General features: G+C 48.7%; 1 protein-coding gene across 5 annotated transcripts in view; it reads right to left on the reverse strand.

The window, feature by feature from the left end:
- The window catches only part of LOC133479077 (neuronal PAS domain-containing protein 3), a 120701-nt gene that overhangs the window by 6002 nt on the left and 95946 nt on the right, over positions 1-18753 (reverse strand). For 4 of the 5 annotated variants that reach the window (XM_061775560.1, XM_061775556.1, XM_061775558.1 and 1 more), the window contains 6 exons: positions 18120-18300; positions 8568-8686; positions 5784-5977; positions 3332-3438; positions 1615-1762; positions 68-183 (listed from right to left, as the gene is read on the reverse strand). In XM_061775560.1, coding sequence (XP_061631544.1) covers positions 68-183; positions 1615-1762; positions 3332-3438; positions 5784-5977; positions 8568-8686; positions 18120-18300 — 865 coding nt within the window. The remainder of the gene's footprint in view (positions 1-67; positions 184-1614; positions 1763-3331; positions 3439-5783; positions 5978-8567; positions 8687-18119; positions 18301-18753) is intronic. The other variant, XM_061775559.1, reaches the window with a different exon arrangement.

Consider the following 18753-nt stretch of genomic DNA (forward strand, 5'->3'; position numbering starts at 1 on the left):
ACAAAACCTTACGTTATGTCCGGGTCCTTGAGACACACACTTCCTGTTGGTGGCGAGTAGAACTTACCAGAGTTTTCTTTGGACGCGCAGTCCGAGTCCGAGGATTCGGAGGATTCTGAATTCTTTTCCGGAAGGCTCGGCATTTGGCCCAGGTCGATGGGCGTGTCCTTGTATTCGTGGTTACTGTGGACACATGCAAACGTGGCATTGGTGACGCAAATATACAAGAAATTCACACAAATCAAGACTAAATCATCCACACTATTACAAACGGGGAGTCGGGCAACTGTCGGGCCATGGATCAGGTCCCAGTCACGTGCGCTCCTGGAACACCGTGGCCTGTGGTTGAACAGGCAGCGCGCAAATGGCGGCCTCTGTCACACAGGTCACACTTGTGGATCGTCCGTGTGTTCGGAATGTTTTGACAGGTGCGCTTGTCGTCTGCGTCGGTCAGTGTCTCGTCTCGTGACGTCAGTCGTTTCGTCATGCGTGTCCTTCACGCAGAACGGTCAGCCGCGAGATCCTCACCGTCGATCTCAACGGGCTTCGCGTCCCTCTCGCGCAACTGAGGGCGGCGGGTGTTTTTTTGTCGCCATGTGGGAGTTCCCCATCCAGGATATCTTCGGAAATCCTTCCATTCCCCAGCGTGTCCTTCCGCAATATGCCGGGATGCGGCAGATCCGCCTCAAGTGGAAAGTAATCAGTCCCCTCTCTCGCTCGGCAATATGTCGTCTCCGTCCATCTCGCCTGTGCGTCCGATGCTAATGTTATGGACCGGCATCTTTGTTTTGCTCGCGAGCTCGGCCGTTCTCCCACGCACTCGCGCGGCGAGTCAAGCGAACGCGGTCGCCGCTCGGCCCGTCCTCTTGCAGGCTTCGCGGCATCCGGCCGGCAGATGATCGGTGGCCCGTGTAAAACCTGTCCTAGGATGAGTCCTAGCAGGCCTCAGAGAGGCGCTCCAGCAGGGCCTGCAGCGACTGCGGCATCATCCACCAACAGCCTGCCTCTGTAATAACGCAATATAATAATTGCATTATTATAATATCATAAAAGTCATCTTTCCATCTGCTGGCTCTGGTCAGTGATTCATTCCCCACTGTAAAATCCGATGATCCCGTCGTCCGTTCCGGTTTTCACTGAGCTGGATCCAGGAAACATCGGCGCAGCGGTGAGCTGCCTGCCGAACTTTGCGAGTCCGAAGGTTCTTTTCGTTTGTGGCTCAGTCGGCTGCAAAAATCCGTCTTCAAAGCTGTCACGAAATGTCGACGTTTTCTTCCCCCAAGCGCTACGCAGCTCCTCCCACTTCTGTGTTGCCGACTCTCTGGACAGGTGGTGTATTTTGCGTTTGATTCCTTCTTCTGATCCATCATGCGGCCAATGGGAAGGCAGACTGTGGTGGGACAGCAGCTTATTGGCCGGGGGCCGCCTATCTTGTCCTTCCCGGCGTCGGGAGCGGCCCGTAAACCGCTGCTCCTCGTTTTGTACTCTCCAGTTGGAAGTCCAGTTCTCGGGGCAGGCTCGAAAATGAAAATGCAGTGAAAACAAACAAAAGTGTCCAATTCTGAAAAGGGTTCAACCAAATTCAAAGTTTGAAATCTTCTGATGCCATCAAACCTGAGCATGTAGTTGACCCAGATGACGTTCTTGTCGTTGGCGTTCTTGGTGTTGATGGCGATGGTGGCGCTGGACTGGATCCAAATGTAGCCGGCACTCCTCTGGATCCAGCGGTAGTAATTGGTCACGCACTGGCCTTTGCTCATCACTACACGGCGCACGCACGCGCACACACACACACACACACACACACACACACATTATGTGATCATCCTCATTGACAAATAATCATCGAGTTTGTATGTTGGGGGTGCGGACGAGCTGGAGTTTATCCCCAAGTGTCATCTTGGTGCAGCGAGTAGGCTTGTCCACTAGATGGTGCTGCGACCCCAGCTGCACTCAAGTGTCCAAATGAATCAACGGAATTATTTTGGCGAGGAGGCCGTAAAGACTCCAAGTGGAACATTTGGACGGAAAGCCAAAATCTCGCTTCGAGCGGACCCGGCGACGTCGGGAAGAAATGAGGTGACGACATCATGACGTCACCTCACCTTGACCTTGGGCGTGAGGATGAGGAGGACGGGAAGTTAAGGAGGAAGAGGAAGGTGAGTAAGAGAGGATGACGAGGAGGAGGGTGGGGTTTCCTAGCCGCCACAAACACACCTGCATTCATACACATACACGCACACACACACACGCAGTGCTAATGCTAATGCTAAACGAGTGCACTTTGATCGTACCGTTGAAGAAAAACTTCAGTGACCTTGACTCAAGGCCACCAGAGCGGTTGCCACGGTGATGCACGAACCTCAAACCACGACGTGCGCGGCCACGACTAACGAAGGCTCGGCGAGCGAAAGAGGAAATAACGGCGCAGACACATGAAAGAGAATCACTTCCTTTTCAACGTCAAACGATGACCGCTTGCTGGGCCAATCAGAGCGCAGCACCACCAGGAAGTAAAAGACAAACGTTTGACGCTGATGTGTCCTTATGTCGCTACTCCATTGCTTATTTTCGCGTCGTCTGTTTTTGTGTAACTGTGTGTGCGTACTTGCATGTGCGTGAGTATGTGTGACATTGAGTCAGCCAATCAGAGCGCAGCGCGACCAGGAAGTCAAAGACAAACTTTAGTGTTTGACATTGAGGCGACTTTGTGTCGGCTCGGAACCGTGTATGACAGGCATTTGATGTGCGTGTGTGTCGATTAAAGGTGGCGTGCGTCCGCAGAGACGATCTCCGCTAAAGCGCCTCCAGGCTTCAACGCCGAGCGCCGTTCAAACTCTCGCTCGCCGTCTCTCCGTCCATCCGTCTCGCGGCCGCCGCCTCCGCGTTTGCCTTTGTTCTAGCGGCGTCCCTTGCGACCTCGTCGGCGACGCGGCCGTACGAACGGGAATTAGAGATCGGAGATACAACTGATGTCATCGCTGAGGATGAGGAAGGGCGAGGAAGATGATGATGAGCATGAGGAAGGAGCGGATGAGGATGAAGATGTTTTGCATGAGGAAACGAAAGAAAAAGTTTCAACTCGTTTTCCCGTTTTATTGGCGCGCGTCAGCAGAATAATCTTCATCCTCGTCACCGCCGGCAAAAGTTTGGGGAAAGTCGCAAATGTTTTGCCAGGAGCGAGCGCGCGTGTCGCATCAGGATGCCGTCGGGAGGCGGGACCGTGTGGTGAGCGTCCAATCAGAGCAGTGATGCCCGCCGCATTTTGAAGCCATGTTTTTTTTTTTCCTCGTCTTCCCAGTTCGGCGCGCCGGCATCCGGCGGTACTCACGCTCGACGTGACTTTGCCTGATGACCTCCGCGTCCTCGGCGTGGATCAGCTGGTAGCAGCGTTTGCCCACGACGTCTGCCGCCGACATGTCCATGTAGTCGCTGATCCTACGAACGGCACAACACAACTTTGACAGTAAGAAAAAGAAAGAAAAGATGCTACGTTCACGCCCAATTTGATGACGTGACGCAATGTGGCGTGGCATGAAGGCGTGGTGTGACGTGGCGTAATGTGAAGATGTGACGTGGCGTGGCGTGACGACGTGGCGTGGCGTGACGACGTGGCCTGGCGTGACGACGTGACGTGGCGTGGCGTGATGTGGCGTGACGCCGCCGCATGGCGTGACGTGATGTGACGTGGCGAGACGACGTGGCGTGGCATGTGTGCGCAAACACGATGCGCCGTGCTGATGCGAGTCAAAGTGGCCCCGCCCCCGCGGAGGTCTCGTCGTGACGCGTTTGCGGCCATTTGGAGGATTTTGTACGAGCGGAGCCGACGTTTTGTTCCATTTCTTCTTTTTGCCCACCGACTCGTCCGCGTCGGTTTTGCGGAACAATGGTGCCGTTTGTCGCCGTTTGATGACGCTCGCGACGTGAGCGTCCCGATTGCACCCGCGTCGGACAGCTATCCGATTCGTGCGGATTTATTTACATCTGAAAAAAATCGTAATGAACCTGCAGTGTGAACATTAACGATCACGATGATGATTCGCGATCAATAAAGCCACCTGATTTTTGAGCCGATTTGTTTTGCTTTTTGCTCTGATGAATCATCAAACGGCTCACGTCAGCATATTTCATGTTTCTCAGAAGAAAATGTTTTAAAAAAAAAATGATTTGATGACTTGTTGAGTGTTTTGGGGCCTGCTTTAGAATGATGTTCTTGTTTTGTATTGAACGTACAGCTTTTTAAAGTAAGTATTGTGAAATACTACAGCATATGTAATAACTGTGTGTAGTTCAAATTGTTGCAGTGTCGTTTTGATATTTCATGGGAATATTTTATACACGTTGAGATTGTCTTTTTATTTGACAATATATATATTATTTTACTGGCACAGAAGTGCATCTAAATAATGATATAAGCTAATACGATAGCCCATCTATAAATGAATAAATAAATATCGTATCTCCATAAAACGTAGCCACGCCCCCGATTTGATCTCGCCCGACTGTTATTCGGTTGGCGCGGGACCCTCGGCATTTTATGTACGGCAAAAAGCGTCATTTGTCGTCATCGTGTCGCTCGCGGCGTCCACCGAAAAGAATCCACACGAGCCTTGACTTTTTGAAACCACGGCGCTTTCTTCTCTCTTTGCGCGTCTCTGCGCCTGATTGAATCGCGTCTCCTCGGTCAGCCGGTTAAGTCGCCAGCGAGATGCTATCGCTTTTATCTAGATGGCGGCGAGCCAGATAGATCCATCAGAGACTCGCCCGCGGCTTACGGCGCGTGATTGGCTCATGAATAAAAATGTGCCACGCGCGACGCCAGCGGCCACCGGACGCTGGCGTCGCGTCGGGAATCTTAAAAGACGCTTGGAATGGAATCTGCCCTGGCACAAAAGTGGAAGGCGGAAATGTTTGGCAAAATGTTCAACGACGCGAATGATTAACTTTCCATTGGTTTGGCGTGCGAGCTACACTGCTAAGGTGTTAGCATTAGCATGCTAACAGGTAGACTTGGGCTTTTTGTTTGTTTTATTCTTTTGTAAATTTGGCTTTATTGTTTGATTCATGTTTTCAATGGTTCCAACCTGACCAATGAAGGGTTTAACCTTGAGAATAATTGATTTAATTAGTATTATATTATACAAATAATAAAGTCATGGACGGTGTCCTCGAGGGCCTCGAAAGGCACACACAAATATCTATGAATATTATCATGATTACATGATGAATTTGAAGCAAAAAACAGACATAATTCTTTTGAGTCCTTTATCATCAAACAGCTTGATGGTGTCTCTGTAAGGACAGATTTAGCCTAATTAGCATTTGCATGCTAACAGGTGTAGTTCGCCGTTCAGCTTTATGCAGAAAAAACAAGAAGTTTCCCCCACAAATCATTTTCACTTTCTTAGAGTCGTTTTTCGTCAGCTTCATAGCATCTCTGTACAGACACCCAACAAACAGAATCATATTTAGCATAATTATCCTTAGCACGCTAACAGCTGAAAATACGCTTGCTAAGTTTTACACAGATAATAATAACACATGAAAGTGTCACGAATTCTTCCCTATGAATGGTCTGCGCGCAGATACCCAACATGCTAGTACCATTAGCATTAGCACGCTAATAGTTAAGCAGAAATAATCAATACAATTCAAGAAAGCGTCAAGAAGTTTTCCACATCCAATTGTTTTGTTATCGTTTGCGTCTCCGTACGTATGTTAGCTTCCTTAGCATTAGCACGCTAACAGCGCAACAACACATTTGGCTGTTTTTTGTAGCTTACCTGTTCTCACAGTAGACGAACTTGAGGTCCATGTTGACGCGCGTCACGAACATCTGGCAGTCGATGCGCACCTCGTTGACGGTGGGCGGCGGCAGCGCGTGCGCCACCACCACCATGCCCATAATCTGATTGGGCACCGAGCGGCTGTGCGTCAGCGCCATCCGGATGCGCAGGCGACCCGTCACGTGGATCACCTGAGGGCCAAACGCACGCGCACGCACACGCACACGCACACGCACACAGTGCACGCTAAAGAAACGGCCGAAACCCTCGGAGCGTTTTCAGGACAGCTGAGGAAAGTCATTGGCGTGAACATCGCGTCTTGTCATCTGTTCTCGAGATGCATATGGATCCAAAGTCATATTTTTTGAGAAAAAGGGAACAAATGTTTTCGTCCTATTTTCGATATGGAAGTGGCATAATATTACATGCTCAATTAGGATATGTTCCTTTTTTTCTCCTCCAAAACTTCATTCTCAAAAGATCACTTGAAAATAGAAAACTATTTTTCTCTCAAAAGTGTGATTTTCCTCTTGAAATCTACTTTTTTTTTTTTTCCAAAATCTAAAACTTCATTTTCTCGGGATTCCAACTTCTCTTCATTCTTTCAACTTTTTTTTCCTTGAAAATTGCGACTTGATTTTCCCATCCGTCCATTTTCCGAGCCGCTTCTCCATCCCAGCTCTCTTCGGGCGAGAGGCGGGGTACGCCCTGAACCGGTCGCCAGCCAATCGCAGGGCACATAGAAACAAACAGCCAGTCACACCTACGGGCAATTTCGAGTCTCCAATTCATGGATGTTTTTGGGATGCGGGAGGAAACCGGAGAAAAGCCACGCAGGCACGGGGAGAACATGCAAACTCCACGCAGGCGGGGGCGGGAATCGAACCCGCAACCTCCGAACTGTGAAGCAGACGCTTTAACCACCGTGCCGCCGACTTTATTTTTATGAAATCATTTTTTTTCCCCCTCAAAATGAAACTTCATTTTCTTAAGTTTACAACTTGATTTCCCTAATTTTTGCATTGCTTATGGGAAATATACTGAAACTATATTTGATCTTTGTTTTTGTTTTCCCCAAACTGCGACCTTATTCTCGTAAGACTGAAACTATTTGAAAATGTTCGACTTTTGTAAGATTACAATATTTCCACCCCTCAAAATACAACTTTATCCTCGTAAATTCCATCCATCCCTTTCCTACCGCTTATCCAAGGTCGAGTCGCGGGGGCAGTAGCTTTAGCAGGGACGCCCAGACTTCCCTCTCCCCGGCCACTTCATCCAGCTCTTCCGGGGGGGATCCCGAGGCGTTCCCGGGTCAGCCGAAAAACCTAGTCTCTCCGGCGTGTCCCGGGTGGGTCGCCGGGGTCTCCTCCCGGTGGGATGTGCCCGGAACACCTCAGCGGGGAGGCGTCCGGGAGGCATCCGTATCAGATGCCCCAGCCACCTCATCCGGCTCCTCATCGATTCTACTCTGAGCTCCTCCCGGCTGACCGAGCTTCTCACCCTCTCTCTCTAAGGGAGAGCCCGGACACCCTGCGGAGGAAACTCATTTGGGCCGCTTGTTCTTTCGACCCACGGCTCGGGACCAAAGGTGAGGGGGGGAACGTAGATAGACCGGTAAATCGAGAGCTTCGCCTTTCGGCTCAGCTCCTTCTTTACCACAACGGACCGATACAAAGTCCGCATCACTGCAGACGCCGCACCGATCCGTCTGTCGATCTCCCGTTCCGTTCTTCCCTCGCTCGTGAACAAGAGCCCGAGATACTTGAACTCCTCCACTTGGGGCAGGATCTCATCCCCAAACCGGAGAGGGCACGCCACCCTCTCAGATTTGGAGGTGCCGATTCTCATCCCGGCCGCTTCGTAGGCATAGGCACAAACAACAGTCAGGACTCGTCCCCCCACCCGAAGGCGGAGGGAGGCTACCCTCTCGTCCACCGGGGTCGACCACAACGTACAGGCAATAAGTCTACCCACACCTGCTCGGCGTGGGCAACTCCAGAGTGGTCTCGAGAGGACCGGTACCAGAGCCCGAGCCGTGCGTGGAGGCGAGTCCGACTATATCTCGTGGGAACTTTCCGACCTCGCACAGCGGCTCGGGCCCCCTCCCTGCCGGAGAGGTGACGTTCCACGTCGCGAGAGCCGGCTTCTGTTGACGGGGGTCGGATCGCCGAGGCCCCCGCCTTGCTCGCACTGCACCCGACCCCTATGGCCCCTCCCACAGGTGTTGAGCCCACGGGAATTTACACTTTTTTTTTTGCATTATTTAAAAATAAATATACAGCTACTACTATATTTCATCAAGAAAATATTAGATTTAGTTTTTCTCAAAAGAAACGTGACCTTAATCTTGTAAAATGAGGACTTTGTCCTGATCATTGAAAGGTTTTTATTTCCAAATACAAATACTTCATCGTCATAAAATGACTGCCGTTGTGTTCCACAAAAAATAATGACAAAAAACATTTGCGTAATAGGACAGGTCGAAATATAGAATAACGTACTTTTACAAGGTGTGCCTTTTTTTCAAATACACACCATTCTCTCTTTTTATCTTAAAAATATGCCACTTTAATCTCAAAATGTTTGATTGTTTTTTTCCTTAAAAATATGACTTAGATTGCAATGTTATCATCAAATTTGGACTTTCGTTTAAAACACAAACAAGCACTTTTGCAGGAACATTGTAACGTTCGATCGTCATGTGGCGATTGCGAGCTTTTGACCTCGATGAGATGAATACGATGAATGAATGAATGAATGAATGAATGAATGAATGACCTTGTATCCTGACGACTTGATGTGGACGCCTCTCTTGGTGAGCGTGGACTTCATTCGGATGAAGAAGGAACGTTCCAGACAGCCGTCCGGGGACAGGCCGCTCGGACTGCTCGACTCCGCTGCAAAGACAACAGCGTCGCTTCCTGTCGGTCATTTCAAAATAAAAGCTCTCCTCCAAGTACACCGGCACAGCTTTTGTCATTTTATCTTTGCGCCTCCCCGCCGGACGCTGTTGGGGTTGACCAGATTTAATGTGGAGAGATGGGAAGAAATGAAGGAATGTGCACATCTGGACGCCCTTGAAGGGGGCGGGGCCAAAGAGGCTCAATGACTCATCACAGCAAAAGGAAAACAACCAAGTGGAAAAGCGAGAAGAAGAAAATCGTCACGCGATTTGATGAATATGAAAGTTGCTTTCTTTAAGCTGCGGCCACCGCATAAGGCGTGACTCTGCTGCCCTCTGGAGGCTCAAACCAAAAATGCAACGTGAGAAACTATTTATGTCCTCGCGTCCAAGATGTCCAGGAAGTGGAATATACAGGAAATGGAAAAGACAGGAAGTGACCGGCAAAGCACAATCAGCCTCGGGCCTTAATCATAATAATAACGCCTTCAATCGAACGCTCTCTCCAAAGAGTCGGAGGGTTTGATGCCCGCTCTTGACATTTTTAGGAATGAAATGCGACCGACATCCGCAGAGCTCACGTACGCGTCGGCCTGCGCCACGATCGCATTCACCAAAATCGCGTCGCAACGGGCGTCTACGGCGCGCCAAAAGTCGAGCGCGGTCCGAGCGGGCGCAAATTTCGACCGACTTTCGGTCTGCGCCGGGCGCGTGTCAAACGACACGCTCGCGTCGCGCCGGAACGCCGAGCCCACGCGCCGCTGGGCGGCGATCGGGACGCGGAAAGTTTTGCGCTCCGCCGCCGTTTCGCCGTCGAGGAAAATCGATCTCCGACGGGTACGGTGAATTTGGTCCCCTGGTGGTCAAACACGGACGTCAACGTGTCCGTTCGAGGAGGAAAGACGACGACGAGCCGAGACGTCTCGGGGGCGGGGGAAACTCTTCGTCTTCCTCGTCGTTTCCCGCAGGAAATCGGCGTGGACGTGACGGGCGAATAATTATGACAGAGGGCAGGGTGGGGCGGACGAGGCCGAGCGTGACCTTCTCTTTGTTACAGGTAAGGAGATCTCACACACACACACACACAAAGTTGTTTATACAGACACGCGCACACACGTTTTCAACAAAAGAAGCGTTAGAAAGCGAGTAGAAAAGACGTAAGAGAGGAAGAAGTGGACAAGAACGGAGACAATTGGGAAGAGAGGAGGAAGAGGAAGGGCAAAAAGAAATGAGGATGAGGAAGAGGAGGTGCGCGGGGGAACAGAGGTGCCACACTTTGGCTGTTTGTCATTCCGCGGGCGAACAAGCGTCTTGAGGGACGCGGCTCCTACAAGACAAAGATTAGCCTGAAAGGCAGCAGGTGGCGCCGCGCCACTCGGGAGCTCGTTATTATGAAATATTTATTTATATAATTATTAGCTGCGGCGGGAAACTTTGGCGGCCTTTGAAGGACGAAGTGTTCATTATGAAGTACAACAACCCGTGTGGACAAAACCCACCCGTGCCCCCGACGCGCCGGCTACGTGACGGCGCTCGGTCTCCGCGGGCCGCCGTCGTCGTCTTTTGTCGAGCTCAAACGCGGCCGCCCGCTCGCCGAGCCTCATTGTGTCGCGCTGATAACAAGCTAACGTGAGCGAGCGGCAAGGTCGACGCCACCTCTGTCACGAAGACGCACAAAAAGTCCGCTAACTCAACTTTTCTCCGAGGAACTAGCTCAAATTCAACATGCTAACGTAGCTACATGCTACATCAACCAATGTACAGCGGACCCCCGTTATTTGCGGGCGATAGCGACTGGGCCCAACCGCGAAAAGAGAAAATCCGCAAATAACTGATGCGTATTATAATTGCATTCCATTTTTTTAAACCCCAAACATTCTCCAATAAATGTGGATATACTACCAAAAAGCGTCTTCAGGGTTTGTTCCTCCCCCACCCCCAACAAATTAAGACAACAATTTGAAACGTTTTAAAAAAATAGGGAAAAAAATCTGAACCGCGAATATGTTGGGGGTCCACTGTATAGCATTAATATGCTAACATAAGCTAGCTGCTAGATAAACAATTCTTTATCATCAACAAGCTAAAACAGCATTCTCTTGTTTTAGTGTCTGTACAGCACAAATATGCTAACATTACTAGCTCTAGTTCAGTCACTAGAGGCCGTCAACAAGCTAACATAGCTAGTAGCCAGGTCAGCAGCTGTTTAAAAATCGCATCTTGGCAAGCCGACTTCGGCCGTCGGGCAGTTGCTTGAGCGTCGTGGGCACGTAGACCGCCGGCGGTTTTCGCCAGATTTAGCGTGTTTTAAATCTGCGTCAGCCAGCAGTGACAATTCATCACTCTGATTGGCTGTTAGCCAGCGAATCAGTGTACGGGACTAGAAACAGAAGAGACGAAAGCAATGACTATTTGCTCATTTTGTACTTTTGTCCTATCTCATTGCACGCATATTGACGAATTATAATTTTTTTTTCATGCTTACAATATTTCTGGCTAGTAGAGTTTCCCAAACAGAAGTTCTGGTAAGCTTTTTTTTAGACTCCCGCCACCAATGGTATGAAGGGGAATTACTACACACGCATGCGCAGAATGTAGATAGTAGCTAGCGTCGGGCACATCTTGTGGCGGCGCGTCCGCCGTCACTTTAATCTGCCCGACCGACGGCTGACGCGGCAGTCGGCCATGTTGGCTTGTACTGTTGACGCCTTAAAAAAACATGGCAATTTAGCTAGACGCTACTTCAGGAGATATATAGCATCTCCATGCTAACATTACGAGCTCTAGTTAAGTTATGAGACGATCAACATGCTAACCGAGCTAGCTGCTAGGTCAGCGATTCCATAGCATTTGCAAGCTAACATAGATTTCTCATTTGCAAATGGTGAATCGCGAATTGTGCGGTGCTAATAATTCCGGCACGACCGAAAATCGGCCAATATTTGACACAGAACATAAGACAAAGAATAATGACATTCAAACCAACATAAAAAAAACAAAGAATCGGCCAATTTGGGTGATTTTTCTATGTGTTGTGAAGTTAAACAAATAGTAATGTACAACGTATTGTAAAATAGTCAAATCTTTATTGTTATAAACGTTAAGGGACCAAAAAACAAGTTTTTCTTGAATTCATTATATATTTTCTCGATTCATCGACTGGTTATTCAGTTATCTGAATTTTATTCTGCCAAATATCCGCATCAGTCTAAAAAGATCAAAATTGGTCAGGCCCCACTGATAAAGTCTTAGCAGCGCTGTAACTACAACATGCTAACATAGCTAGCTGCTAGCTGCTATGGGCCATTTATTCATTTCATCTGCTGTCTTTACTTCTATTATAAAAGTGTTGTGTCCACCAGGGGGCGTCAAGTGTCTTTTGTTTTCTACTTTTACAGCGCCCAGCTCATTTTTCCTGTCTGCTGCTTTTTACCCACAATGCAACACAGCAGCTGGGAGAGATCAGAGAGGTGGTGAGCCATCATGACAAATGTGGCGTAGCGCGCGCGCGCACACACACACACACACACGCACACACTGAGTGTAGAAATATACATGAAGAAGCAGATATAAGCAAACATGCATAGATCACAGGGGGCGGGGGGACGGGAGGGGGGGCGGCACGGGCGGCCTGCTGTCAGTGAAAGTTGAATAGTGTAAACATTGTCAGTGGAGCGGGCGGGTGAGGGAGGGGGCATTCGGGGCGGAGGGCGTTCAGGGGCACCTTATAAATGCCACGGGTTTGCTGTCGTTCGTGTCAGGAGCAGCAAGGACGATAAAGAAGAAGGGAAGAGACAGCTTCGAGGAATTGAACAAAAAAACAGGAAGTGTCAAAAGACTTTTTCCCCTCTTGTCTTTATTGAAAGAACAAATACAAACAACATAAGGCATTTCCATGAAATATCAACCAAACTGGACAAGATGAGCCGTGTGACGAATTTTGCAGTAGAAAAGACAAGAAGTGGAAAACAGACAGTGGTTCTGTTCCCGAGGTTCCGCTGTACCAAAATGCAGCCAAACTGCAACTTCAGCCACATTTCCCCTTCAAGTTGCAGAACCTTTTAGTTCATCGCAGTTCCTGGAAGCTTCCACGAAATGCTGACCGGAAGTGGAAGAGACAGGAAGTGGCGCGCGTGTGTGCGATGAGCCCGACAGCTCGTCATCGTCCTCGCCGGGAGCTAATCATGCTTCCAAAAACACCTTGGGCAAAATGTCCGGCACTGAAGAACCTGCCCGGAATCTTCGTGGACCTCTCAAAAGTACAAAAGACAAATTAGCGTGCAGGAAAACGTAGTTTGGCAGTCCAAACTCACAACCGTCTTCCGGAATTGCTGAGTTGCACCTTGTCGTCCTTGGTCCTTGTAGTCCCGAGAACCGGGATGGGCAACTAACTGAAGTTTGTATTTTTTGGGGGGGGTTGACATTTTCAAAAATGTGCTAGAGGAAACGTGTCCAGCGCCCTTAGATTAATTACCCCCCAAAATCTTTCCTTTGCCGTAACAGAGCAGTTTGAAGTTGTAATCGCACCCCTCACCACGAGATCGCAGACATCGCTTCGTGTCGCGCCAGATGTTCTCCATCGCAGAAGAAGAGTGGTGACGCCATGGTGAAAAGCAGCGGGAAGAGAGAATAACGCCCGACGCAACGGCGAGGGTCAAATGAGCATTTATTTTGCCTTGACAGGGACTTCCAATGCTGACATATTTTGCTCCTTGAACGCTTCTCTCAAGGGCAAACGTACGTTCCTGCGACCTTGAACGGGAATTTCAAGGTCAATGTGCGAAAGCGCGGCGTTTCCATTTTGCATGAATCATCTTGTGGACTTGTGAGAGTCCAATTGCATCACGCGCCTTTCGAGATGATTTTCTTCACTGCAACGAGCGCCCAACGTCCGCCAAGGTCAACTGGATGTTCTCCTTTTCATCATCCGGCGCCTCAAACGACGGAGCGCTGCCGCATTTGGAAAATTCGCAATTGCGCTTAGTGTTATGAAATTTGGCAGGAATGTATATCATGAGTAGACCCACAAAAAAGTCTCAAGAAGTCATGCCCAAAAAGACACAAGAAGTCGGCCGTTTTGCTTTCATGCGGCCATTTCGGGGCGATTTGGCTCATTTGCAGGGGTCCTTGAAAGTATTGGAAAATTCAGCCCCCGAAGTCAGTTGCACTTAGCCACATGAAATTTGGGAGGAACGTCTATCATCAGTAGACCCACAAAAAAAGTATTTTACCTGAAAGCGGAGATTTTGGCCATTTCCAGAGAGGAATTTTCCAAATTTTGAAAAATTCAGCCCCCAAAGCCACTTTGCCTTGGCAGCATAAAAGTTGGTCAACATGTCTATCATGAAGAGAGCCACCAAAAAAAGTCTCAAGAAGCCATGCCTGCAAACATACAGGAAGTCTACCATTTTGGTTTCTTCAAAGACAAACTTGTCGGAGAGGCTGACCAATCGCTACCACTTTTGAGTCTCGTGTACTCGACACGTGGAAAAAAAAAAGGTGACGATAGTGAACGCTACAAATGGTAGCACACCCAGCTAAGTCGTGCCTCAGCTGAGGACGATCAGAAGAAGTCAGGAAGAAAAAGACGCAGCATGTCCCACACTTTTTAGTCCAACATTAGCATCAGTTTTTTTTTTGGTTCTGTTCACAGTGACAAGTGTCGGCCATCTTGAGCTGCGAGATGTTTGCAGAAAGTCAAAGAAAAAAAAAAAAAGGGAAAAAAATGTTGAATTCTAATGAATACAGCCCCCGCCCCTCCGCCCCTCCGCCCCCCCGCCGTCAAGCAGCAGCACGGAGCTGCGTATAAATGCGCAGCAGATGTAATTAGCGCGGCGTCTCGGCGGACAGCCGCAGCCGGCGAGGCAATCTGCGGCGTGTTTGAACGTCCTGATGAAGTGACGTCCTCCGCCCAGATCAAGTCGCTTTGTTTAATTTACAAATGGATTTCGCTCTAATTCTCAAATTATCGGCAGCGGCGTGAGAAGCTTTGCCAGGTGAAAAGTCTTCCACGCGCCGCGCGCCGAATGCTAATGGGCGGGATTGCTTCGGATTGGATCGCATCCTCCGGGGATTTTGGTCGTCGGCGTGTATGTGGCCACTTGGCAACCCGTGCAAATACCGATGACTACTTTCCTATTGAAGTTTACGCTAAAACTAAACAAAGACAAATACACTTTGTGTGTTTAAAACAACGGATGAACGTCTGCTTAGCCTAATGCTAACAAATCATGCAAAACGCCAACATTCGCATCGATAATGGCGGCGTTAGAAGCTAAGGACATTTGAACACCGACGGTGGAGCAACACATGTCGACATAATATCACAATACTCACAGGCATATATTGAAAAATGACTAATATTACAGAAAAGTACTACTACTCAGACATGCAAACATCAAACGCATGAAAAAGGTGACAAAAAAAACCAAACATTTTAGGGCGGGTCTCGGGGGGGATCCCCTGAGCCCCCGCAGAGAATTATTTTTATTTTAACATAACTTAAGCAGGCGGCACGGTGGACGACTGGTTAGAGCGTCAGCCTCACAGTTCTGAGGACCCGGGTTCAATCCCCAACTCCCTGTGTGGAGTTTGCATGTTGTCCCCCTGCCCGCGTGGCTTTTCTCCTCCCACATCCCAAAAACATGCATGAATTGGAGACTCTAAATTGCCCGTAGGTGTGACTGTGAGTGCAAATGGTTGTTTGTTTGTATGTGCCCTGCGATTGGCTGGCAACCCGGTCAGGATGTACCCCGCCTCCTGCCCAAAGATAGCTGGGATAGGTTCCAGCAAGCCCGCGACCCGCGTGAGGAGAAGCGGCTCAGAAAATGGATGGATGGATGGATCACTTAAGCAATCTGGAAGACTCTAAAGAGTACAATAAGGCCCAAAAAAATTACAAATAAATTATTCAGGCAGAAAAACTTAATTACAATGCTAAAGTAGCGTAATTTCTAGTGTATAATTTACATTTCCCCCCCCAAAAAATCGTCAAAAGTCAATAGTGCGCATTATACATAGGTATAAGGGCAAATGGGAAAAAAACGTTCCCATTTTCTAAATGTATGCCGCCATCTGGTGGTTATGAAAAAGCTGTACACTTTCATTCCAAAATGCCACCGCCACCTAGTGGCCTATGTACACTTGTGCTCATAAGTTTACATACCCTGGCAGAATTCATTTGAATCCCATTAAAATCAAATTAAATGTGTTTCGCCTGGCCCTTAATGATTCCTTTCAAGACTTGTACCCATCTTACAAATTCTGCCCGGGTAATCAAACATATGAGTACAACTGTGCGTTTTCTCATTTACTGAATAAAAGTAGCGCTGTGAATTTCAAAATAAGAGCAAGTAAATTAAAAAAAGGATTAAGCGTTCAAACCAAGTGCTTAACTTCAGAATAATTCTTTGAAAAAAAACCTAACAAAATACAGATAATGCTTCATGTTTTGATCATATGGGTAGAAGCAAAATCATGCGTTGTAAAAATGCATGATACATTGGTAGAAGGGTTTTCTATAATTTGGTGGTCAACTTTGGGGGAGCGTATTATACATGGCTGCGCATTATACACGAGAAATTACGGTACTTGTTGATGTAGAAATTTAGGATTCAGATGAAATTTGCCTGATTTCTTTGCTTTGGAGTTTTGGGCCAGGCCCTTCTCCACCTGCACCCGATGCCCGCTTCAAGCTGTGCCACATGAGTAGCGTCCGCCTCTTTAAGCGCTCTCATTCTGGAAAACAATTGACTCCGATCGTTGTCTGTTTCACCATTAGCAACTTCAAAGGCTAATCCCAAATGCATCCTCCAGCAAAATATGAAGTCCAATATTTGTCTGTTTTTTTTGGCCATTTCTGAATTTGAAGTTAGTTCTTTCGGTGTTGTGACGTCATCCCTAACATCGCTCCGTCGCTTAATACATTTAACTTTAACATCCGTAAATGAATTCGATAACTGTAGGCGCGTTTCCTACTTAATACAAGATTTACTAGCGGATCAACTCTTGTCGCCGATGTTACGTGCGCTTCGCTGTTCCGCCGGGATCGCAACCGGGGCCGCAACCCGCAGCACCTCAACGGCAAAATACAAAAGAGCGGCGGGCGCGACAAATACGACACGGGCTGATCCGATGAGCAAAAATGTTGCGTAAACGTGAGAGCAGCAACGGAGGATGTCTGCTTTCATCGTGTGTGTGTGTCTCCATGACACGTGTGCTAGACTGCCTCCGAGTGACCGAGGGGCAGCACGGGGAATTCTGCTGTTTAAAAGAAGAACGCTTATTTAAACCGAATATAAAACCAGATTGTTTTATTTCATCGATGTGATTTGATTTGATACTGTAAGTCCTGCTGATTGTTCTCAATGATGTATTTTGTGTGTATTCGATTTGGAACTATTGTGCTGTCCCTTGCAAAAGAGATTCGGAATATCAATGGGAATATTCCCAGTTCAATAAAGGTCCGATAAAAACAAAAATGTAAAAAATCCAATTTGCAGTCAATGGGAATGCTACAGGGTACCACACTTTGATTTTCAATTGCTTTTCTACATGGAACAACGTCTTTTATTCACAGCCATCCATTTGCGGAAGCGCTTCTCCTCACTCGGGTCGCGGGCGTGCCGGCGCCTATCCCGGGCGACTTTGGGCCAGCGGCGGGGTACGCCCTCAACTGGTCGCCAGCCAATCGTAGAAACAAACAACCGTTGGCACTCACATTCCCACCTGCGGGCAATCAGCGGGCATGTTTTGGGCATGCGGGAGGAAAGCGGAGCACCCGGAGAAAAGCCACCCAAGCACGGGGAGAACACGCAAACTCCACACAGGCCGGCCCGGGATTTGAACCCGCAACCTCACAACTGCGAGGCGCGCGTGCTAACCGGTCTCTCCGCCGTGCCGCCATTTTTATTCGCACTTCTGCAAATAATTGTATTGATGTAAAAATGAATTTGATTTGAATGTTGTGACATTTCACGCACGCGTCACTTCAATTGTTTTCGTACATGGAAAACTCATTTTGGTGTTTTTTTTTTTTTTTTAAATCAATTGGAACGTTACAACAGATCACAATTTTGTAAGTCAAACAAACATATGAAAATATGTCACACAATTTGAAAAAAGTAAAAAAGAATGATTTGAAATCAAAACAAACTTTTTCAATTTCCTGTTAAATGTTAAAAAGCAATTCTCAAACATGTTTTTTTGCAATTTGATTTGAAAGAATTCTTTTTGAAATTGAGTTTGTTGGTATTTGTCCTGACGTTGTCGTAGTTTTCAATTTTTGTCGGCGTGTTTGTCTCTTCAGAAGGAGCCCCCGAACTCGACTCATGAACTTTCTGGGTTACGAGTTCCAATGGAAATGAAGTCGTTAACGAGCGTCCGAGGCGCAGGGAACGGCGGGGGAACGCGAGCGTGCCGTCGGGTACCTGGCTCGGGCGTCTCGGGGCGCGACGCCGACGACGCCGACGACGCGCCGTCCTCGTTGGCGGCGCCCGCGCAGAGGGACGGGCCCCGCCCGGGCGGAAGCTTCATGCCCAGCTGCTCCGCCATCTCCGCGTGGTCGCCCGGGTGCACGTAGTCGAAAACGCTGCTGCCCGTGAGCTCCACCTGCGGGAACGCAAGGTCACTTTCGGACATGTTACGTGCCTCCACAATGATACTTGCCAAAATCACCTTTGACGAGAAGCCAAAGCACATTTTCAGATGAAGAGTCCTGACTTCCTGCTAGGTTACCAACACTGCTCTTCACATTTGTTTCTGCGCCAACAGAAGCTTTCCGAGTCAACAAGCGTCAAACGGTTAGCACGTCTGCCCCGCAGTTGTGAGGCTGCGGGTTCAATCCCCGGCCCCGCCTGTGTGGAGTTTGCATGTTCTCCCCGTGCCCGCGTGGCTTTTCTCCTCCCGCCTCCCAAAATCACGCGTGCGAGGTCGATCGGAGGCTCCGTATTGCCCGTAGGTGCCAATGTGAGCGCCAATGGTCGTTTGTTTGCTTGTATGTGCCCTGCGATTGGCTTCTGACTGCTTGGACTTGAAAGTTCCCACGCCCCCTCCCTCTCTGGG

Source organism: Phyllopteryx taeniolatus, chromosome 6 (assembly GCF_024500385.1).
Source record: "Phyllopteryx taeniolatus isolate TA_2022b chromosome 6, UOR_Ptae_1.2, whole genome shotgun sequence".
In the NCBI taxonomy this organism is placed as follows: domain Eukaryota; kingdom Metazoa; phylum Chordata; class Actinopteri; order Syngnathiformes; family Syngnathidae; genus Phyllopteryx; species Phyllopteryx taeniolatus.